This window comes from Procambarus clarkii, chromosome 74 (genome assembly GCF_040958095.1).
Source record: "Procambarus clarkii isolate CNS0578487 chromosome 74, FALCON_Pclarkii_2.0, whole genome shotgun sequence".
Classification (NCBI taxonomy): Eukaryota; Metazoa; Arthropoda; class Malacostraca; order Decapoda; family Cambaridae; genus Procambarus; species Procambarus clarkii.
In genome coordinates, this window is record NC_091223.1 from 4,620,008 (window position 1) to 4,645,620 (window position 25,613).

At 44.6% G+C, this 25,613-nt stretch overlaps 1 protein-coding gene and 1 non-coding gene across 2 annotated transcripts in view; one reads left to right on the forward strand and one right to left on the reverse strand.

Annotated features, from left to right (window-relative positions):
• LOC138349804 (alpha-L-iduronidase-like) overlaps nt 1-25,613 on the reverse strand; it is a 263,452-nt gene that overhangs the window by 227,908 nt on the left and 9,931 nt on the right. Inside the window, exon 2 of the mRNA XM_069313094.1 lies at nt 21,922-22,050. Within this exon, the coding sequence (XP_069169195.1) occupies nt 21,922-22,050 (129 nt within the window). The remainder of the gene's footprint in view (nt 1-21,921; nt 22,051-25,613) is intronic.
• On the forward strand, nt 11,358-11,428 carry TRNAT-CGU (transfer RNA threonine (anticodon CGU)). The gene has a single exon. It is a non-coding gene; the product is annotated as a tRNA-Thr (tRNA).

Sequence of the window (25,613 nt, forward strand, 5' to 3'; positions counted from 1 at the left end):
TATATAAACACTGAGGCCCATGGAATACATCTTGATTAAATAATAAATGTATCAAATCAGTCATCAGATTTATTGGGGTTTAATTTAGTTAATTGATTCAGAAGATTGAATAGCTCATCATTAAAGTAAAGTATGGTTCTGAGACTGCAGTGGGTTCAGTGACATTGGTCGCAGTGACTTGTAGCTGTTTAAGCAACTGTTCACTGATTTGCCACTGAGGCCTCATGAACTCATCTTCAGCTTTAAATGATGATACTAACATCAACCTCTGTTGGTATAGTCAGCTGTAATCTCCTTAGTATAATGCTACTGGAGAAATATAATCAGCTGACAAATTTAGATTTCTACTGGTAATGTTTATCTGCAGGCATAGGTCTCCTCAGGCTTGATACTGGGCCTGAGAGTAATTTACCTCCTGCAGAGTTTAACATGGTTATGCCCTGTTATTTAGTAGGGCTACCGATGAATCGATGGTAGTAGTCTGTCCCTACAAGGAGACCGAAGTCGGTGAGGTGATCAGACTTAATATTATCTGCCAATTTTATTCCTCTATTTCTCAGGAATTTGGCTGTTGCTCTCAGACCTTGAACTTGTAGGTCTACTGGTATTTTGTCCACCACAATGGCTTGTACTCGACAGACGTACCTGCCTAAACGTACTGATGGTTGTACCACCTGGTAGACTTGAGGTCCTGCATCTGTTACAAACCCTGAGATATTGAATGACATCTGGGCTACAGGCCTTAATTGTAGTTCATCTGCCAGCTTTTTAGTGACATGTTCTCTGGGATCCTTGGTCAAACAACCCACGGGTATGGACCTTGGCCCCTCTTATTCAGGATGGTAATTTGGGCAGTAGGCAAAGTCGTATTACCTTTAGACTTCGCCGATTGGACACTCTTTGTTGGTTGCACCTTGCAGTACTGTACAGTGGTGGGAATGCTATCTTCCACCTTGGGGTTTGGAGACGTTGTTTTGGTGTCTCTGCACAATGCTGATGGTGCTGACCTTTGTTACACCTATTACAAGGGTGTAATTGGGTATCACAATCCTTGATGTTATGTTTCCTGAGGCACCTCGTGCAATGTTGCAAATCTTTGAGTCGCTCAACACGGGCGTCACTATCAGGAAAATTAGAGCAGTGGTACATTAAATGTTTCTCATTGCAGAACAAACATGTTCCATAGCTTCCAGTACCCTTTGGTGTCACATTCTTGGGTGACACAGTAACTATAGGCTTGGAGGGTCCCACTGCATATACGCCCACACTGCTACTGTTTCACTTTGGTGTTGAATTATATTGTCTAGATTGATTTGGAGTACCTTTGGTACTCTGTGGTTTACTATTATTGGTTTCTGAGGGTTTACTTGGTGGTTTTAATTTGTCATGTGTTCGTAATTGATGAACTACTGACTTTAAACCTTCAGATATTTCATTCATGGATAAGATACTTTTATTGTAATGAGCACTTATTTGTCTCAATATGTCCCTAGGTATTTTCTCCTGGACAATTATTTTCAAGACCCACTCAGCCCCGTTTGTATCTGCTGTCAGGCTGAGGGCATTGATCAATGATTCTACCTCCAGCTTGAAGACTTGGAGTGAATCAGCTGAAGCCTCCGGTGGGGGTAAATGCAACAGCTCATGAACTAAATGTGATGTTCTTTCTTCTGGATCAGCATAATTATCCTTGAGGAGTTGTACTGCCAGATCATAGCCGTCATTAGTTAATCTCAGATGGGATACTACTGTTTTAGCCTCACCTGATAATTGGCCTTGCAAATAAGAGAATTTACTACTCTTTGGTAAAGATTGTTTTGAGTCTACAAGGTCAACGAATTTGTTCCAAAATTCGTCCCAATCTTCCTCATCTTTTCCTGAGAAAGTGGGTAAATTAATTGGAGGGAGTCGAGCTTCTGCTTGACTCGTATTTGATGCAACTGTTGTTGTTGTTGCTGTTGCCTTGTTCTGGGCAATTAATTTGACATAAAGCTGTTACGTGGCCTGAGTGTGATCTTCATAATTCGCAAGATCAACCATAATGTCGTCTGTTTCTGATAAATTGGTGTTGGCAAGTTCAGCCACATATGTTGCTATTTGGCATTTGATTTGCTCAAATTTACCTGCAGCTGCTTGATAATAGCTTTCCAGGTCAGCATAATTAACTTGAGATTGTTGTGACAAATCTTCACATTTCTTGATCTGTCTTGTTAAGTGGCCTTTAAGACCTGCAAGGGTTCTTTTCATTCTCCCTGCATTATCCATACTGGCTAGTTGGTGAAGCCTTATGGGGCTTGTACTTGGGCTGCTCATAATACTGAACAAGCACTGATGGTAGCCTAGGGTCAAATTCTGCACTCACTAGGCAATAATCCTACCTCTACTAGAGGTTAGCACTTAAAATTAATACACATTATATATATACAATCATACACACTAATGATTTGAGTGATAAACCAGTGTCACTGGAAGTACCTTTAGGTTAGCTCTTCTATATCACCCTAGGATGGTAGAGACACTAATTAATCACTCAAAGGTGTAATGATCATAAGTAAATTATTATATATACAACTCAACTCGAGTTGATAAAAATTACACCCAAAATAGGGTCTGGACCATTCATTAATGGTGTTAGGTTATTCAATATAGTACAACTGACTATGGTAATAATGGGACTAGGATGAGCAATAATAGTTCAACTAGTCAATGTTAATATCCTACCCTGTTGTGGGTTGGCAATTAGTAAATATTATACTGTGATCACTAGTGCAATATATATTAAATAATTCTCTATTTTGGAGAAATAATATATACAATTATTGATAATAGCCTCTTAATTAGCCTCTATGAAACTTCTAATATTATCTAGAAGTATTAAATATTATTAGTGACCTCGCGAAATAAACTCCACAAAATTCGTGGATAATCTCTCGCGAAATTTAACACCACGAAATCCGTGAACAATATCGCGACACAGTCACTAATTTGGCTGGCTTCTATATTAGCGCTGTCATTTCACAGAATAACACGCCACCAAATCTGTGGGTGTGCATGAAACCGCTGACTAAGGCTGATCTGAACTGAGCGGGGCTCGTGAACTCTCACGAGGTAACGCCGCTGTCTTTAACTGGCTGGCCTTTGTTTAAATCACACTGAACTAGTTTATTTAATGAATCCACTGGTTAACTGATTCATCCGGTACTAAGATGACCAAATGTGGGTTCAAAGGACCGAATATTCCGGTTCCGAAGGACCAAATAATGTGGGTACCGACCTGTGAGATTTATATTTATTTAAATTATATGAATTTATATTTACGTTAATTTATATACTTCGATAGCAATTTGTATGATGTTAAGTGGACTGTATTTCTGCAATAATCTCACAAATCGATCCTCTACACATTAGGGGGGGTTTATATTAAATTAATTTATATATGCAGCCAATCAAACTACAGTTATAGACTACATACATTGAAGAGGTTCCTTATCTTATAGTACAGCAGGTTAGTCCACCAGGTATAACTAGGGTGTAGACTCCACATTTTCCCTCTTTGAGGTAGCTTCCATCACCCTGGTAACTGATGCACAAAAGATACTTCCTCGTCTTGACCTGTCAAAAGGGCGCTAGCTATAAAGCCAGAATCCTATATATGACAGGTATATCAGAGAAAATACTGTACATGGAACAATGAAGACCTGGGCTAATTACCTTTAGTTTGAGGCTACCACGTGCTCTAAGCGGATCACCCTATATAATGACATTAATGGCCATAAAAGAAAGATACATGGGTTTCGGAAAGAACACTTAACTTGATTTGTTGACAGCGTGTTGATAATGGTATACCTTTGGTTTCCATAACACTACGTCCAAGTAAAATTAACAGGAGCCGATTTGCTCCCTGCGCCTCTGGTCTCAGTATAAACAATGGCAATGTCTAACACTCCATACTATTGACGCTACTGGCCGACATTGTCCAGATATGATAGGAGCCGAATTTGCTCCACGCGTCTCGGAGGTGACACAACAATGGCTGCCCCTCCTTCATCACTGACGCCTGGCCTACATTGTCCAGATGTCAATAAGTGATAGAAGGGTCACATTTACTCTACTTTAATATTGATAATTAAGTTAATTTATATGAGATGTTTTATGATGGTAAAGTCCAAAGACTAATGTATTTAAGAATAATTCCCACCATAATAGGTGGTGAATATAATAGTATGTGGTGATGATATCCCGTTTTCTTTAGACGGTAATTCCACTACAAGTTACGTTTTCTATGGGTAACTTGTTGGTAATACAGCAGCAATTATTATCTGTCTGTATGATATATTGAATGGTGTCGGATTTTCCGACAGTTGGCAATTTTTCACACACACACACTGGTGTTGGTAATGTTTCACACACACACACACACACACACTGGTGTTGGCAATTTTTCACACACACACACACACACACACACACACACTGGTGTTGGCAATTTTTCACACACACACTGGTGTTGGTAATGTTTCACACCCACACACACTGGTGTTGGTAATGTTTCACACCCACACACACACTGGTGTTGGCAATGTTTTATACCCACACACACTGGTGTTGGTAATGTTTCACATCCACACACACACTGGTGTTGGTAATGTTTCACACCCACACACACACTGGTGTTGGTAATGTTTCACACCCACACACACTGGTGTTGGTAATGTTTCACATCCACACACACACTGGTGTTGGTAATGTTTCACATCCACACACACACTGGTGTTGGTAATGTTTCACACCCACACACACACTGGTGTTGGCAATGTTTCACACCCACACACACTGGTGTTGGTAATGTTTCACACCCACACACACTGGTGTTGGTAATGTTTCACACCCACACACACTGGTGTTGGTAATGTTTCACACCCACACACACTGGTGTTGGTAATGTTTCACACCCACACACACACTGGTGTTGGCAATGTTTCACACCAACACACACACACACCCACACACACACACAAAAAAAAGTTGGAGCAACAGGCAGGAGTAAAAGGGAAGGTGCTCCAATGGATAAGGGAGTACTTAAGCAACAGGAAACAGCGAGTAACTGTGAGGGGGGAGACATCAGAGTGGCGAGATGTCACTACCGGAGTCCCACACGGCTCAGTATTTGGACCCATCCTGTTTCTAATATATGTGAACTATCTTCCAGAGGGTATAGACTCATTCCTCTCGATGTTTGCTGATGATGCAAAAATTATGAGAAGAATCAAGACGGATGAAGATAGACAGAGACTACAGGATGACCTGGATAAACTGGAGGAATGGTCTAGAAAATGGCTGCTGAAGTTCAACTCTGGAAAGTGTAAGGTGATGAAATTAGGCGAAGGGAGCAGGAGGCTGAACACAAGGTATCATCTGGGAGGGGAAATCCTGCAAGAATCAAATAGAGAGAAGGATCTGGGGGTTGATATCACACCGAACCTGTCCCCAGAGGTCCACATCAAAAGAATATCATCAGTGTTGTGAGGGATCTAGATCCCTCAGCTAGTTTTCCTAGTTTCTAGAGCAGGCTAGACACTCTAGAAATTGAAGCTTTCAAAATAACATATGCTTGTTGGGTGTTGAATGAAAGCTTATGTAAAGAACTATCACTTGAGAGTAGTTAGAAGTCTGTGATTGCTCTGTAGAGAGAATAACAGAGATTTTCCTGTTTCTGTGAAGTAGGATGCGAGTTACTTGGACTAAAACCGTTAGAGGTGGGGGGGAGAGTGGGGTGAGCGCTGCCTCTTCCCCCCCCCCACATGGGAGACATCACGCCACTCCTTAGGCCTCCTCCTCCTTGTGACATCACAAGACGCCGAGGGTGACGGAGGCATGTAATTGGGTCCCGCACGTGTGGTCCAAGCCTAGTTTTGGCGCGAACCATTCTGATTGGTCTAGGCACTGTAAGGAGGTACGGGCATCTAGAGTACCCTTAGCCCGCGAAATCTGGAGTTTGAATTGGGCGGCCAGGGAAGGAAGACGTGTCTGGGTGGAGGGGGGGGGGATTTTCCCCCTCCACCCCCTGTTAATCGCTTCTGTCGTCCAAATTACTCGATTGATGGCACTCCTGCCATCAGGGGTTGTGTCAAGGCCCAATTAAGTGAATTGGGGCCCGGGATTTAAGGAAGAAACAGTAAAAAGCTAAGAGACAGTTGACTGTGTGAACGCATGAGGCAGGCTGGCAGAGCCTGGTGTAACAGGTGTGAGAGTATCCTGTCTAGTGGCAATGGACAATTGATGTTGGGCAGTGTACGCGTATGTGAGATTGCAGGCCCATGTTGGACTTTGCATTCCGCCAGGCTGCGTCAGTATGGGGACGCCGCCTGGGGACGCCACCAACCATTGTCACCCCAGTGTAGAACAAAGGCATGGTTCTAGAGTGATGGGGTGGAGATTCCCCAGCCGCGTGGGTACTCCTGTGGGCGGCAGCCTGCCAGCCCGCGGCCACCCGTGGCCACCCGTGGCCACCCGCGCCTGCCCGCGCGCCGGCCACCCCAGGCCACCCACCCGCCTGCCCGCGCGGCGGCCACCCAGGCCACCCGCGCGCCGGCCACCCCAGGCCACCCAAACCCAACCCCCCCCCCCTCTCTCAGCTTGGGAGGGGCGCTGTGGCCACCTGCCTTGGCCAAATGCCTTGGCCACTTTCCCGGGACAGCCTAGGGCCACATCTTGTCGACGCATGAGGAGCAAGCAAGCTAAGTGTGTCCGCTAGTGTGGTAGTCATTTTGGTAATGAGGAAAAATAAGGGAAAGAAGGCAGTAGAAAGGAGCCGTGAGTACAATAAAAGTTTGTTACAGTGAAAAAACAGCTGGGGGGCAGCTGTAAGTGGGATCCAGGTGTCGGGTAGGGGCGGTACCTGGAGATAGAGATTATACACGGGACCACGCTGTATGGTAGTATGTTGGTAGACTGACTAGAGGATGTGACCAGTCAGTGTAGAGATTTACCATATAAGTGATCCAGCCTGTCGATTCTATATAATCGTTCAGGCTGGATTAATGCCATAGAGTACGGTAAAATTATAATCATTAGAGGTAGTCAGGAGTGTCAGTGAGGACCCCTGAAGTCTGTGTAATTAGTACATATTACTTGGTGATATAATTTTCAGAGAGTATGTGAAGGCCATTTCTATGTGTTCATTTGCATGTCTATGTACTGTGTTGTGTGGTAGTCAGTAGAGGTGGTTGCTGACTGATTGCCTAATGATGTCATTAGCATGTGGGGTATGCTGACGGCATCATTATGTTGCAGGTTTGTGCAGTGTTGTTATCAGTATACAATATTATTGCCCCAGGAACTGTGTTGAGGGTAAGGGACCTCTAGGATTATTCAGGGGAATTTTCAGTACTTAATGAGAGCAGGCAATTGATGGGTTAATTGCCTGGCTGAAGTATGTGTGTGTTCACAGTATTCCTTTGCAATCGGATGCAAGAAGTAAAAGAGGGAGAGGGGCAGTAATATTAGTATACTTGTGTGTGTTGCACAACCGTGTGTTTTTATTGTGTGGGCACAGTAATTAGCGAGTTGCAGTAGCTGCAACTATATGTGTGGGTAGTGCTGATATGTTGTTGCATGCCATTATAGTGTGACCTATGTAACGCTGGGGTTACTTTGTTTCTTTAAGTTATGTTGAGGACTTAAGGATTCAGTGAGTTAATTAAGGGGTAATTAACTGGATAAGGGGTGCACACTTAGTATTGTGGAATGAGTGAGGGCTGTTAAGTGAGAACAGTGTTGAGCTATAATGAGATACGTCTCGGGAGCAATTAATTGTCCATGGGACAGTTAATTGACCACTCTAGCTAATTATGTAATTAGCCTTCTCATCATGAATTCACGTAGTGGGAGAGGTTCTGTCAGAGTCTGTCAGTATTTGTGTTAACGTAATATGCTCGAGACTAATTACCCTTCAGGGGCAATTAGTGGCTCATGTTAATTAGTGGAGTAATTAGCATTGGAGAGCTCCGGTGACTCGGTAAAGCGAGGTCATGGAGCTAGCATAAATCGTTGTATTAATCATATCCTGTCTGAGGACAGTGGATTATTGGCACATCTTGTTAATTAGGGTAATTAACTCCTTTCCCGTGAATTCACAGTGTTTGATGAGACCTGCTTAGGCAGTGCGGAGTGAGACGTATTTATGGATGATTAATTATCGGTCCTGGTGACAGGTAATTAATGGCTCAGCAGTAATTAGTGCCCTAATTAGGGTAATTAACACTCACTAGTAATTTTTTGACACAGACTGTGGAGAAGCTACCAAGTTAGGGTAGGCTTAGTTAACGTAACTCAATGGGGGATGTAATTAGTGGTCCGTTTGACCTTAATTGAGAATTACTCACTGAATACTTGCAAGGAGTCAAGTGTGTTGTAATATGTTGAGTTATTGTTAACAAGAGAGAGACAAGTGTTAATGATTAACGTAGGGACGTGTAAAGGCAACAGTCACAGGGAAGTTCACGCAGTGGAGGAATTGTCAAGTGAAGACTAACGTAGTGTTAACGATTTAACGAGCTGTCGTTAATTGAGTAATTAACGTAAGGGGTTGACGGTCTGCTGTGATCGGAGTCAATTACGCTGTAATTAAGCTTCCGTAATTCGTTGGACTGATCAGCTCTGTCTGCGGACAGAGTGATTAAGCACTCGTAGCTAATTAAAGATAATTAGTAATCGCCACTTAGTGAATTCTCCAGGTGTTGATGTTGTTGTTTACACGGAGTATTTGAATATTGTTTGCGACTATCGTAGTACTTTGTTGCTGACTGCTGCGATCAGTCAATTAACGTAATTAATCACTTCAGGCAATTTCTTTTGGTTGTCGTCTGGTGACGAGAGTAGAGTCATACTAGGGATCTGTGGAGCTGTGTCCCAGAATTCCCGCCTTGCCTGTCGGTGTATCGGGTTACAACAGGGCAACTTCTTTGGGGGAGTTGCAAAGAGTGTTCACACGGGGTTGTGATAGGGGGGAGTCACTGTTAGACTTCCGCCTAGTTACGTGGGTCTCTCCTGGGGGGCGGGAGGACCCCTAAGCTTGTGATTATAGTAGCTGTCAGGGAAACCGTGACACTATTGATTGCCTGCTTGTGTCTTTGTTTCAGTGGATCTTTCATTTGTTCAGTTAGTTCATGTTGTCAGCCCGAAGTGTCAGCAAGATGGAGCCTGCTGTCATTTCTCGAGGGGCTGTTGAATAGCTGTGTTGCAAATGCCACTTGATGTACAATAACGTAACCATTCGCTGTGGTGTAACTTAGTCTGTGATATTTTTCTTTGATTTGCAATATTGCGTCATCAGTGGGCACACCTGTGTTCAGGTTAGTTCAGTATGCAGCCTCACAGCAAGGGTTGCTATTTAGCTGTTTGTTGTCGTGCCACTGGATTGACATTAGCGTAACGTAAACTCGGTAATGTAGTACTTAGTCTCTTGTTATTAATAAATTGTTATGTTATAGAAAACAGTCTTTGATGTCAACCCTTCAACCATATTATTCCACTATATTTCTGCATAAGATTATTAAATGTTGATGTGATCTTGATAAGGCAGCTGTTCTTGGGAATCCGAATTCCAATTCATAGCGCCACTTCAAATATAAATATTTGATTGTGAGAACCCGTCGGTTACCCTTTATTAGTTTTAACGTCCTGTTTAACTGGGAGGAGCCAGCGGCCTATTGTGGACAGGTTTTCACCCTTGGTGGTGGAGGCCTGGCGGTTTGCTCCCGCTTTTCCTTTTTCTACTGGACTCATGCTTAACTGCCATGAGCAGACTTTAAACTTGTAGTCCACCTCTTAAGGGAGGTAGGCGTAGAGAAAAATCTCACAAGCGGCATATGCTAGACTGGCCAACATAAGAACTGCCTTCAGAAACTTGTGTAAGGAATCTTTCAGAACCCTGTATACCACTTATGTAAGACCAATCCTGGAGTATGCAGCTCCAGCCTGGAGTCCATACCTAGTTAAACACAAGACAAAGTTAGAGAAGATTCAGCGGTATGCCACCGGGCTCGTCCCGGAACTGAGAGGATTGAGCTACGAGGAAAGGCTAAAGGAGCTGAACCTCACATCCCTGGAAAACAGAAGAGTAAGGGGAGACATGATAACCACCTACAAAATTCTCAGGGGAATTGACAGGGTGGACAAAGACAAACTCTTCAGCACAAGTGGGACACGAACAAGGGGACACAGGTGGAAACTTAGTACCCAGATGAGCCACAGAGACGTTAGAAAGAATTTTTTCAGTGTCAGAGTAGTTAATAAATGGAATGCACTAGGAAGTGATGTGGTGGAGGCTGACTCCATACACAGTTTCAAATGTGGATATGATAGAGCCCAGTAGGCTCAGGAGTCTGTACACCAGTTGATTGACAGTTGAGAGGCGGGACCAAAGAGCCAAAGCTCAACCCCCGCTAGCACAATTAGGTGAGTACAATTAGGTGAGTACACACACACTGGTGTTGATAATGTTTCACACACACACACACACACCCACACACACACACACCCACACACCCACACACACACACACACACACACCCACACACACCCACACACACACACTGGTGTTGGTAATGTTTCACACCCACACACACTGGTGTTGGCAATGTTTCACACCCACACACACACTGGTGTTGACAATGTTTCTCACCCACACACACTGGTGTTGGTAATGTTTCACACCCACACACACACCCTGGTGTTGGCAATGTTTCACACCCACACACACTGGTGTTGGTAATGTTTCACACCCACACACACACTGGTGTTGGCAATGTTTCACACCCACACACACTGGTGTTGGTAATATTTCACACCCACACACACTGGTGTTGGTAATGTTTCACACACACACACACACTGGTGTTGGCAATGTTTCACACTCACACACTGGTGTTGGCAATGTTTCACACCCACACACACTAGTGTTGGTAATGTTTCACACCCACACACACTGGTGTTGGCAATTTTTCACACACACACACTGGTGTTGGCAATGTTTCACACCCACACACACACTGGTGTTGGCAATGTTTCACACCCACACACACACTGGTGTTGGCAATGTTTCACACCCACACACACACACACCCACACACACACACACACACTGGTGTTGATAATGTTTCACACACACACACACACACACACACTGGTGTTGGTAATGTTTCACACACACACACACTGGTGTTGGTAATGTTTCACACCCACACCCACACACATATACACACACTGGTGTTGGTAATGTTTCACACACACACACACACTGCTGTTGGTAATGTTTTACACACACACACACACACACACACACACACACACATGGGGCCTCGTAGCCTAGTGGATAGTGCGCAGGACTCGTAATTCTGTGGCGCGGGTTCGATTCCCGCACGAGGCAGAAACATATGGGCAAAGTTTCTTTCACCCTAAGTGCCCCTGTTACCTAGCAGTAAATAGGTACCTGGGAGTTAGTCAGCTGTCACGGGCTGCTTCCAGGGGTGTGTGTGTGTGGTGTGGGAAAAAAAAGTAGTTAGTAAACAGTTGATTGACAGTTGAGAGGCGTGCCGAAAGAGCAAAGCTCAACCCCCGCAAAACACAACTAGTAAACACACACACACACACTGGTGTTGGTAATGTTTCACACACACACACACACACTGGTGTTGGTAATGTTTCACACACACACACACACACACACTAGTGTTGGTAATGTTTCACACACACACACACACACACACACTGGTGTTGGTAATGTTTCACACACACACACACACTGGTGTTGGTAATGTTTCACACACACACTGGTGTTGGCAATGTTACACACACACACACACACACACACACACACACACACACACACACACACACACACACACACACACACACACACACACACACACAGTCTTGGGTCAGCTTTGATCGTTAGCAGACGTGTAGGGTCAGCGGTCCGCGTTAACCAGGTAACAATAGGGTTCAAGGGAGCGGGTGTACTGTGCAGTGAGAATCGGGACAGTGTAAATTGAACAGTGGCATTGTAATGCAACACATTGATCACATCTCGTGGTGAATTATCTTAGTGAATTTAGAGAAGATAGCTAGTGAAGATCGACTTCTTGAGGAAGCATCAGTCGCATCAGCCGGGACCCAAGTGGATACCTGAAGACCTCACAGGATTACCGACGTCACGCCGTGTATTCACCTAGAGTGCTTGTGGGGGGCTGGCTGGTAAGTGTCTCTCATAAGTCTCCAACAGTGAACAAGGTTTATATAATATCATATCATAGACACTATTGCATTCCATTCAATAATACAATCGTGGTAGACAGGTAACAGGGACAGCAACTGTGAGCTCACTGGGAACCCAGATAAGCCGCTAAACCTCCCCCTCCCGCCGTAATCTGAAGACTACACCTCACCCATCTCTTAACCCCCCATCTCACTCTCCCAACACATTCCCCCCCCCCCACCAGCACTACCACTCTCCCAAACCCCCCCCCCTTCCCCCCACAACACCCACTCACACTAGGACTATTCTTGCTCGCTCTCTCTTGACAAGGGCAAAATGGCAGGTGGCGCAACAGGGACACAGGGAACAGCCAAATTGATCAAACGAGGGACATGTTAACCCAAGTTCTGGAGGAATTCAGGAAGGAGATGCAGGAAATGAGGATTACAATTAACAACCTGCAAAGTGAGCTGACATCAGCAAGGGAGGAGATCAAATCCCTCACAGAAAAAAATAAAGAGACCGAGCATCAGATTATCATCCAAAGGGAAGGTGGGAATATTACATTGGAAGGAAATGCCTCTGTACCTGAAACATATGCAGACATACTGAAAAAGAGCTCAGAAGCAATGGACACAGTGAGAGAAGTAGCGATGCAAGCAGCCACCTCACAGGAAGCAGCAAGGTGCACCACTAAGCTGCTGGAGAGAAAAAGATCAGTGGTAGTTGTAGGCATAAAAGAACAGGAAGGATCCAACAGGCAAGAATGGAATAGCAAGGATAGAGAGGCAGTACAGGGGCTACTGAAGGGGTTACAGATGGAAGGGGCTGAACGAAACATTGAGAAGGTTTTCAGGTTGGGCTGGTACAACAAGGACAGAAACCGACTTGTAAAGGTGGTGTTTACAAACGAAACCACGAAGGAAGATATTCTCGAAAGGAAGAGTCGGCTGCAGCATGTGGAGGGATACAAGAAAGTATTCCTGCAGAGGGACAGGACGAAGGAGGATAGAGCCAGGGCAGCAGAGGCAAGGAGGAAGCGCAGGGAGGGAGAAGCAAACCAGGAAATCACAGCCCCCAACACAACAGTCCTAGAGACAAGAGGCGAACCCAAAACCAGCATCCCAGCAACACCAGAGGGGAGGGCAACCCCACCACCCCCCTCTGCATAGAAACCCTCCCTTCCCTTCACCCTACTTGCCCCCACCCAACCCTCCCTCCCCCCCCCACCCCATTCTTACCCTGTCATCCCTTCCCCATTCCCATCATGTCCCCCCTCCCACCTTTCCCCCCCTGTCCCCCCTCCCCCTTCATCCCATACCCTCCCTATCCCTCCTCCCCCCTCACCCCATATCCTCCATGTCCCCAATATCTCCTTAACCCACACCCTACCTGTCCCCCCTTCCATGAAACCCCCACCCCTCACCCCAGACTCCCTTGAAACCCTACAAACCACCTCACAGATCATCTCACCCACTGAAAAGCTTCCCACACCAGCAGAATGCTCACCAAGAAAGGGACAAGAAAATGAACTGAAGAAAGTGAGCTTCAAGGCAATGTACACTAACATAGATGGAATTACTAATAAAACAAGTGAACTCGGAGAATGGACACTAGAAGAAAACCCATATATAATAGCACTCACAGAAACAAAGCTAACAAACACCATAACAAATGCAGTGTTTCCACAGGGCTACTATGTAGTGAGGAAAGAGAGAGAAGGGAGAGGAGGAGGTGGTGTAGCTTTGCTACTAAGAGAAGATTGGAGTTTCGAAGAGATGGTAATTCAGAACTGTGAAGGTTTCAGTGACTACATATCAGGCACCATAGCAATTGGAGGACAGAAAATTATAGTAGTAGTCATATATAACTCCCCACCGAAGGTCAGAAGACCCAGACAGGAATATGATAGAAACAACTTGGCCACCATCAATATAATAGAGCGAGCAGCTTCGGTGGCTAGCAGGAACGGATCCAGGTTACTAATCATGGGAGACTTCAACCATGGAAAGATAGATTGGGGGAACAGAGACCCACATGGAGGCCCAGACACATGGAGAGCTAAGCTGCTGGATGTGCCAACAAGATCTTTCTAAGTCAACACGTCAAGGGACCGACAAAAACGAGAGGAGGGGATGAACCAGCCTTGCTTGGTCTGATATTTACCCTAAATGAGTCGGATATAAGGGAAGTTAAGTTCGAAGCCCCTTGGGAATGAGTGATCATAGTGTATTGAGCTTTGAGTACCTGGTTGAGCTAGGAATTATCACCCCCAAAAAAGAACTGGGAAACAAAGGGCTAGCATACCGAAAGGGAAACTATGAGGAGATGAATAAATTCCTATGGGATATACATTGGGACACAGAACTCGGAACCAAGTCCGTACAAGACATGATGGACTATGTCACCCAAAAATGTCAGGAGGCTGTAAGAAGGTTTGTCCCAGCCCAACAGGAAAAAACAGAGAAACAAAGGAAGAATCCGTGGTTTAATAGGGAATGTATGAAAGCAAACAAGCTGAACAAAAGGGCATGGAGGAACTTCCATAACAACAGAACACCAGAAAGTATAGAGAGATACCAGAGAACCAGAAACGAGTATGTTAGTGTGAGAAGAGCAGCCGAGAAAAGGTATGAAAATGATATAGCTAATAAAGCCAAGACCGAACCCAAGCTACTACACAGTCACATCAGGAGGAAGACAACAGTGAAGGAACATTTGATGAAACTTAGGGTGGGCGAGGACAGGTACACAGAGAATGACAAAGAGGTGTGTGAAGAAATGAACAAAAGGTTCCAGGAGGTCATTACAAGAGATGAGGTCAAGAAGCACCTATTGGAGCTGGATGTGAGAAAAGCTGTTGGGCCGGATGGAATCTCACCATGGGTATTGAGAGAGTGTGCAGGAGCACTTTGCTTGCCACTCTCCATAGTGTATAGTAGGTCACTGGAAACGGGAGACCTACCAGAAGTATGGAAGACTGCTAATGTGGTACCAATATTTAAAAAGGGTGACAGACAAGAGGCACTGAACTACAGGCCAGTGTCTTTAACTTGTATACCATGCAAGGTGATGGAGAAGATTGTGAGAAAAAACCTAGTAACACATCTGGAGAGAAGAGACTTCGTGACAACCCATCAACATGGGCTCATGGAGGGTAAATCTTGCCTTACAGGCTTGATAGAATTCTATGATCAAGTGACAAAGATTAAGCAAGAAAGAGAAGGATGGGCGGACTGCATTTTTTTGAACTGTCGGAAAGCCTTTGACACAGTACCCCATAAAAGGTTGATGCATAAGCTGGAGAAACAGGCAGGAGTAACTGGTAGGGCGCTCCAGTGGATAAGGGAGTACCTAAGCAATAGGAAGCAGAGAGTTATAATGAGGGGTGAGATCTCAGAATGGCGGGAAGTCACCAGTGGAGTCCCACAGGGCTCTGTGCTTGGACCTATCCTGTTTCTCATATACGTAAATGATCTCCCAGAGGGTATAGACTCATTCCTCTCAATGTTTGCTGACGACGCCAAAATTATGAGAAGGATTAAGACAGAGGAGGACAGCTTGAGGCTTCAAGAAGACCTGGACAAGCTGCAGGAATGGTCGAACAAATGGATGTTAGAGTTTAACCCAAGCAAATGTAATGTAATGAAGATAGGGATAGGAAGCAGGAGACCAGATACAAGGTATCACTTGGGAGATGAAATACTTCAAGAGTCAGAGAGAGAGAAAGACCTGGGGGTTGATATCACGCCAGACCTGTCCCCTGAAGCTCATATCAAGAGGATAACATCAGCAGCATATGCCAGGTTGGCTAACATAAGAACGGCCTTTAGAAACTTGTGTAAGGAATCTTTCAGAATATTATATACCACATATGTCAGACCAATCCTGGAGTATGCGGCTCCAGCATGGAGTCCATATCTAGACAAGCATAAGACTAAACTGGAAAAAGTTCAAAGGTTTGCCACCAGACAAGTACCCGAGCTGAGAGGTATGAGCTACGAGGAGAGACTTCTGGAATTGAACCTCACTTCGTTGGAAGACAGAAGAGTTAGGGGGGACATGATCACCACATTCAAGAATCTCAAGGGAATCGACAGGGTTGATAAAGACAGGCTATTTAACACAAGGGGCACACGCACTAGGGGACACAGGTGGAAACTGAGTGCCCAAATAAGCCACAGAGATATTAGAAAGAACTTTTTTAGTGTCAGAGTGGTTGACAAATGGAATGCATTAGGAAGCAATGTGGTGGAGGCTGACTCCATACACAGTTTCAAGTGTAGATATGATAGAGCCCAATAGGCTCAGGAACCTGTACACCTGTTGATTGACGGTTGAGAGGCGGGACCAAAGAGCCAGAGCTCAACCCCCGCAAGCAAAACTAGGTGAGTACAACTAGGTGAGTACACACACACACAGTTGTGTAGGTAATGTTTCACACCCATACACAGGTGTAGGTAATGTTTCACACCCATACACAGGTGTAGGTAATGTTTCACACGCACACACTGGTGTTGGTAATGTTTCACACACACACACACACACACACACTGGTGTTGGTAATGTTTCACACACACACACACACACACACACTGGTGTTGGTAATGTTTCACACACACACACACTGGTGTTGGTAATGTTTCACACACACACACACACACACACACACACACACACACACACACACACACACACACACACACACACACACACACACACACAAACACACACATATACAGTGGTATAACAAATCACTGGCAACAGGGGAACTGCCAGATATTTGGAAAGCAGCTAACGTAGTCCCTATATACAAGAAAGGGGATAGACAGGAGGCACTGAACTACAGGCCAGTGTCCCTAACCTGCATACCATGCAAGCTGATGGAGAAGATTGTGCGAAAAAAACTAGTGGAGCATCTGGAGCGAAGGAACTTTGTAACACAGCATCAACATGGTTTCAGGGATGGCAGGTCCTGCCTCACAGGGTTACTTGAATTCTACGACCAGGCTACAAAAATAAGGCAAGAAAGAGAAAGGTGGGCAGACTGCATATTTTTGGATTGTCAGAAAGCCTTTGATACTGTGCCACACAAGAGGCTAGTGCGAAAGTTGGAGATGCAGGCTGGAGTGAAAGGGAAGGTACTCCGGTGGATAGAGGAGTACCTAAGCAACAGGAGACAACGAGTCTGTGTGAGGGGTGAGGTCTCAGATTGGCGAGACGTCATAAGTGGAGTCCCGCAGGGGTCAGTCCTCTGACCTATACTGTTTCTGGTATATGTAAATGATCTCCCAGAGGGTATAGATTCGTTCCTCTCAATGTTTGCCGACGATGCAAAAATTATGAGGAGGATTGAAACAGAAGATGATAGTAGGAGGCTACAAGATGACCTGGATAGACTGAGTGAATGGTCCAACAAATGGCTGTTGAAGTTCAACCCGAGTAAATGCAAAGTAATGAAACTAGGCAGTGGAAACAGGAGGCCAGACACAGGATACAGATTAGGAGATGAAGTACTTAATGAAACAGACGGAGAGAAAGATCTAGGAGTTGATATCACACCAAACCTGTCTCCTGAAGCCCACATAAAGAGAATAACGTCTGCGGCATATGCGAGGCTGGCTAACATCAGAACGGCGTTCTGGAACCTGTGTAAAGAATCATTAAGAATCTTGTACACCACATATGTAAGACCAATCCTGGAGTATGCGGCCCCAGCATAGAGCCCGTACCTTGTCAAGCACAAAACGAAGCTGGAAAAAGTCCAAAGGTATACTACTAGACTAGTCCCAGAACTAAGAGGCATAAGTTATGAGGAAAGGCTGCAGGAAATGCATCTTACGACACTGGAAGACAGAAGAGTAAGGGGGGACATGATCAGAACCTACAAAATCCTCAGGGCAATCGACCGGGTAAACAAGGATGAACTATTCAACACTGGTGGGACGCGAACAAGGGGACACAGGTGGAAGCTTAGTACCCAAATGAGCCACAGAGACGTTAGAAAGAACTTTTTCAGTGTCAGAGTAGTTAGTAAATGGAATGCACTAGGAAGTGATGTGGCGGAGGCTGACTCCATACACAGTTTCAAATGTAGATATGATAGAGCCCAGTAGGCTCAGGAATCTGTACACCAGTTGATTGACGGTTGAGAGGCGGGACCAAAGAGCCAAAGCTCAACCCCCGCAAGCACAATTAGGTGAATACACACACACAAACAGGTGTATGCAATGTTTCACACACACACACACACACACACACACACACACACACACACACACACACACACACACACACACACACACACACACACACACACTGGTGTAGGTAATGTTTCACACACACACACACACTGGTGTTGGTAATGTTTCACACACACACACACACACACACACACACACACACACACACACACACACACACACACACACACACACACACACACACACACACACACACTGGTGCAGGTAATGTTTCACACACACACACACACACACACTGGTGTTGGTAATGTTTCACACACACACACACACACACACTGGTGCAGGTAATGTTTCACACCCACACACACACACACACACACACACACACACACACACACACACACACACACTGGTGCAGGTAATGTTTCACACCCACACACACACACACTGGTGTTGGTAATGTTTCACACACACACACACTGGTGTTGGTAATGTTTCACACACACACACACTGGTGTTGGTAATGTTTCACACACACACACACACACTGGTGTTGGTAATGTTTCACACACACACACACACACTGGTGTTGGTAATGTTTCACACACACACACACTGGTGTTGGTAATGTTTCACACACACACACACACACACTGGTGTTGGTAATGTTTCACACACACACACACACACACTGGTGTTGGTAATGTTTCACACACACACACACACACACTGGTGTTGGTAATGTTTCACACACACACACACTGGTGTTGGTAATGTTTCACACACACACACACTGGTGTTGGTAATGTTTCACACACACACACACTGGTGTTGGTAATGTTTCACACACACACACACACTGGTGTTGGTAATGTTTCACACACACACACACACACACTGGTGTTGGTAATGTTTCATACACACACACACACACACACACACACACACTGGTGTTGGTAATGTTTCACACACACACACACACACACAAACACACACACACACACACACACAAACACACACACACACACACACACAAACACACACACACACACACACACAAACACACACACACACACACACACAAACACACACACACACACACACATCCTGGGCCCCCACATTTGGGGCCTCGTAGCCTGGTGGATAGCGCGCAGGATTCGTAATTCTGTGGCGCGGGTTCGATTCCCGCACGAGGCAGAAACAAATGGGCAAAGTTTCTTTCACCCTGAATGCCCCTGTTACCTAGCAGTAAATAGGTACCTGGGAGTTAGTCAGCTGTCACGGGCTGCTTCCTGGGGTGTGTGTGGTGTGGAAAAAAAAAAGTAGTTAGTAAAACAGTTGATTGACAGTTGAGAGGCGGGCCGAAAAAGCAAAGCTCAACCCCCGTAAAAACACAACTAGTAAACACACACACACACACACACACACACACACACACACACACACACACACACACACACACACACACACACACACACACACACTGGTGTTGGTAATGTTTCACACACACACACACTGGTGTTGGTAATGTTTCACACACAGACACACACTGGTGATGGTAATGTTTCACACATACACACACACACACACACACACACACACACACACACACACACACACACACACTGGTGTTGGTAATGTTTCACACACACACACACACACACACACACACACACACACACACACACACACACACTGGTGTTGGTAATGTTTCACACACACACACTGGTGATGGTAATGTTTCACACACACACACACTGGTGTTGGTAATGTTTCACACACACACACACACTGGTGATGGTAATGTTTCACACCCACACACACTGGTGATGGTAATGTTTCACACCCACACACACACTGGTGTTGGTAATGTTTCACACACACACACACACTGGTGTTGGTAATGTTTCACACATATACACACACACACTGGTGATGGTAATGTTTCACACATATACACACACTGGTGTTGGTAATGTTACACACACACACACACTGGTGTAGGTAATGTTTCACATGCACACACACTGGTGTAGGTAATGGAGCTCCACACCATACACTTCTTCCAAGTACACAGTGATATCACAATACCGTAATATATCTATGACAACTGTTCCACGTAGAGATTGACAAGAACAGGGGAGGGAGGGGAACCCATAGCGACACTCAAAGTTTGAGGGAAGGATTTACCGTTGTAAGAGAGAGACTTAAGAGTCAACACAGAATCTGATGAGTTCGAGGAAAACGTCAGGTCAGTGGGAAGCGGGAGAGGAAAAGGTCCTCAGTCGCCTTCTGTCTAAGGAAAGAGAGAACGTCATCGAGGGGAACATTAGTAAACACAGAGTCGACATCATGATTACCCATTTTAGTATGTTGTGTCCAATCACAAGACCGGGCTAATCACATACCACCACCAGTGTCACCACCACCCTAACAAGAGTATACCTGCTACAAGGTCACACACCACCAGTGTCACCACCACCCTAACAAGAGTATACCTGCTACAAGGTCACACACCACCAGTGTCATCACCACCCTAACAAGAGTATACCTGCTACAAGGTCACACACCACCAGTGTCACCACCACCCTAACAAGAGTATACCTGCTACATGGTCACACACCACAAGTGTTACCATCACCCTAGCATGAGTATACCTGCTACAAGGTCACACACCACCAGTGTCATCACCACCCTAACAAGAGTATACCTGCTACAAGGTCACACACCACTAGTGTCACCACCACCCTAACAAGAGTATACCTGCTACATGGTCACACACCACCAGTGTCACCACCACCCTAACAAGAGTATACCTGCTACATGGTCACACACCACAAGTGTTACCATCACCCTAGCATGAGTATACCTGCTACAAGGTCACACACCACCAGTGTCACCATCACCCTAGCATGAGTATACCTGCTACATGGTCACACACCACAAGTGTTACCATCACCCTAGCATGAGTATACCTGCTACATGGTCACACACCACCAGTGTCACCATCACCCTAGCATGAGTATACCTGCTACATGGTCACACACCACCAGTGTCACCATCACCCTAGCATGAGTATACCCGCTACATGCATATCCAATAAATTTAATATCAATATTCAACTCTTAGAATAGTTTATAATAAAATGATCTAAAACTAAAAGTGAATGTTAGGTTGCATTACTAAAAATTGACGAGCGAGCATAAGCCAGTCTCTGCGGCTCCTCTGCAAATTCTCTCAACTCTACGGTAAATTTTGACGGCCTACTAACAATGACTCGCCTGTCATTCAGTGGTTGACCTACCTGCCAGGGGTGGATGACCTACCTGCCAGGGGTGGATGACCTATCTGCCCAGGAGTGAATGACCTACCTGCCAGGAGTGGATGATCCACTTTCCCAGGAAGTGGGAACCCACCTTCCCGAGGGTTAATGCCTCACCTAGCCAGAGGTGGGTGACCTACCTGGCCAGGGGTGGATGTAAACGCCTGGCACACGTGGATGACTCTGACATCTGGCAGTGAGAGCTTCATCCGGAAGCTCAACTCTGGCGTGCCGGACACCACCTTCCTTGGACCAGTTCGTCTCGGACCCTTGTGGCAGGAAAGTGTACATTGAGCAGAAGACCAAAGTGTAATGTTGGTGCTGACATGAGTGTAATGTTGGTGCTGACATGAGTGTAATGTTGGTGCTGACATGAGTATAATGTTGGTGCTGACATGAGTGTCTCACTTATGTCTCTATTGCTCACTTGTGTCTCTATTGCTCACTTATGTCTCTATTGCTCACTTCTGTCTCTATTGCTCACTTGTGTCTCTATGGCTCACTTGTGTCTCTATTGCTCACTTGTGTCTCTATGGCTCACTTGTGTCTCTATTGCTCACTTGTGTCTCTATTGCTCACTTATGTCTCTATTGCTCACTTGTGTCTCTATTGCTCACTTGTGTCTCTATTGCTCACTTATGTCTCTATTGCTCACTTGTGTCTCTATTGCTCACTTGTGTCTCTATGGCTCACTTGTGTCTCTATTGCTCACTTGTGTCTCTATGGCTCACTTGTGTCTCTATGGCTCACTTGTGTCTCTATTGCTCACTTGTGTCTCTATTGCTCACTTATGTCTCTATTGCTCACTTGTGTCTCTATTGCTCACTTGTGTCTCTATGGCTCACTTGCGTCTCTATGGCTCACTTGTGTCTCTATGGCTCCTTGTGTCTCTATGGCTCACTTGTGTCGCTATGGCTCACTTGTGTCTCTATTGCTCACTTGTGTCTCTATTGCTCACTTATGTCTCTATTGCTCACTTGTGTCTCTATGGCTCACTTGTGTCTCTATGGCTCACTTGTGTCTCTATGGCTCACTTGTGTCTCTATTGCTCACTTGTGTCTCTATTGCTCACTTATGTCTCTATTGCTCACTTGTGTCTCTATTGCTCACTTGTGTCTCTATTGCTCCTTGTGTCTCTATGGCTCACTTGTGTCTCTATTGCTCACTTGTGTCTTTATGGCTCACTTGTGTCTCTATTGCTCACTTGTGTCTCTATTGCTCACTTATGTCTCTATTGCTCACTTGTGTCTCTATTGCTCACTTGTGTCTCTATTGCTCACTTATGTCTCTATTGCTCACTTGTGTCTCTATTGCTCACTTGTGTCTCTATGGCTCACTTGTGTCTCTATTGCTCACTTGTGTCTCTATGGCTCACTTGTGTCTCTATGGCTCACTTGTGTCTCTATTGCTCACTTGTGTCTCTATTGCTCACTTATGTCTCTATTGCTCACTTGTGTCTCTATTGCTCACTTGTGTCTCTATGGCTCACTTGTGTCTCTATGGCTCACTTGTGTCTCTATGGCTCACTTGTGTCTCTATTGCTCACTTGTGTGTCTATTGCTCACTTATGTCTCTATTGCTCACTTGTGTCTCTATTGCTCACTTGTGTCTCTATGGCTCACTTGTGTCTCTATGGCTCCCTTGTGTCTCTATGGCTCACTTGTGTCTCTATGGCTCACTTGTGTCTCTATGGCTCACTTGTGTCTCTATTGCTCACTTGTGTCTCTATTGCTCACTTGTGTCTCTATGGCTCACTTGTGTCTCTATGGCTCACTTGTGTCTCTATGGCTCACTTGTGTCTCTATTGCTCACTTGTGTCTCTATTGCTCACTTATGTCTCTATTGCTCACTTGTGTCTCTATTGCTCACTTGTGTCTCTATTGCTCACTTGTGTCTCTATGGCTCACTTGTGTCTCTATGGCTCACTTGTGTCTCTATGGCTCACTTGTGTCTCTATTGCTCACTTGTGTCTCTTTATCTCACTTATGTCTCTATGGCTCACTTGTGTCTCTATGGCTCACTTGTGTCTCTATGGCTCACTTGTGTCTCTATGGCTCACTTGTGTCTCTATGGCTCACTTGTGTCTCTATTGCTCACTTGTGTCTCTTTATCTCACTTATGTCTCTATGGCTCACTTGTGTCTCTATGGCTCACTTGTGTCTCTATGGCTCACTTGTGTCTCTATGGCTCACTTGTGTCTCTATGGCTCACTTGTGTCTCTATTGCTCACTTGTGTCTCTTTATCTCACTTATGTCTCTATGGCTCACTTGTGTCTCTATGGCTCACTTGTGTCTCTATGGCTCACTTGTGTCTCTATGGCTCACTTGTGTCTCTATTGCTCACTTGTGTCTCTTTATCTCACTTATGTCTCTATGGCTCACTTGTGTCTCTATGGCTCACTTGTGTCTCTATGGCTCACTTGTGTCTCTATGGCTCACTTTGTCGGAAAACCCGACACCATTTAATAATATTACATGCAATTGCAGATAATATTGCTGCCGTTGTTTAAACAAGTTACCCCATAGAAAATGTATCTTGTAGTGGAATTTTCCGTCAATAGAAAACGGGATATCATTGCCATATACTACGATAATTTCACCAGCTATTCTGTTATTAAGTAAATAAACTCTGGTGAACATGAAATATGAGAGAAGGTGATGAGCCCTGCCTGATGGGATCACTTACTATCACCAAATGCCCCTGTTCACCTAGTAGTAAGGTGGTACCTTATCTATACATACACATTTCTCATTTATTTAGTTTGGTTTTATTTTGAAATTAAATCTGGGTGAGACATAAAATAAATATATGCTGCACAAATGATGTTAGGTAAGGAAAAGGGTAAAAATATCAAAAACTTTATTCATTGAAATACTTAAAGCTATAATTATGACTATATGGACTATTAAAAAAGAGAGAGAGGGAAGTAGGGGTCCATGACCTCTTCCTGTTACACAACTTGGGTGTGGAACAAGTAATTAAAAGAAGGCACCATGCCAGGAAGGCTATGTAGCAGTAAGGCAGTGAGGTGAGGCAGCTACTTATTTGAAAAATGCTTATTTTATTTACCTTATAAGCTGAGGCAACTTATTTTATTTGAGGAATACTCAGCTGATTCCTCTACGTTTAGCATGGAACAAATTTGTGTCCAAGACCTCTTCCTGTTACACAGTTTGGCTGTCTGTAACCAAACTAGAAGTGCTCTACAAATCAAGGGACCGAGAATGTGGAATGACCTCCCGAATCATGTCAAAGGCCTCTCTCAACCAGTTTAACTCCATGTAACCTAACTTACCTCCTAAATGTCAACCCATGTCTTGCTATTTTTTAAACAACGCTGTTCACCAACATGTGCAATTGCTGATTTATGCTATGTTAACCCCCCTTTTTGTATTTTTTATTCCTTCTTTCAACACAATTTATACCTAATCCCGATTACTATTAAGTTTTAGTCTGTGTTTTTTCCCCCACACCTTACCCGAAATGCTTTGAGTATTAGTGGCTTTAGGTATTGTATATACTAGCTCTGTCTATAAATCCAACATTATGTTTGTAAATCAACTGTATGTACTTTTCCTGAATAAAATGTATTTATTATTTATTTTTTAATCAGTAAGTATTAAAAGAAGGCACCAAGCTGGGAAGGCTATGTAGCACCATTGTGTGTAACAATAAACCAATTTTTTTTTTAATAAACAATGCACCTGTATGGTAAAACAAATCCTGTCAGCTGTAAAAATATTGATGCAATTATTTAAATGAAAAATATAATGAAAGAAATATTACTGGTTTATTTTTATCCTATCTTTTTGTACTGTACAGTATATCCAA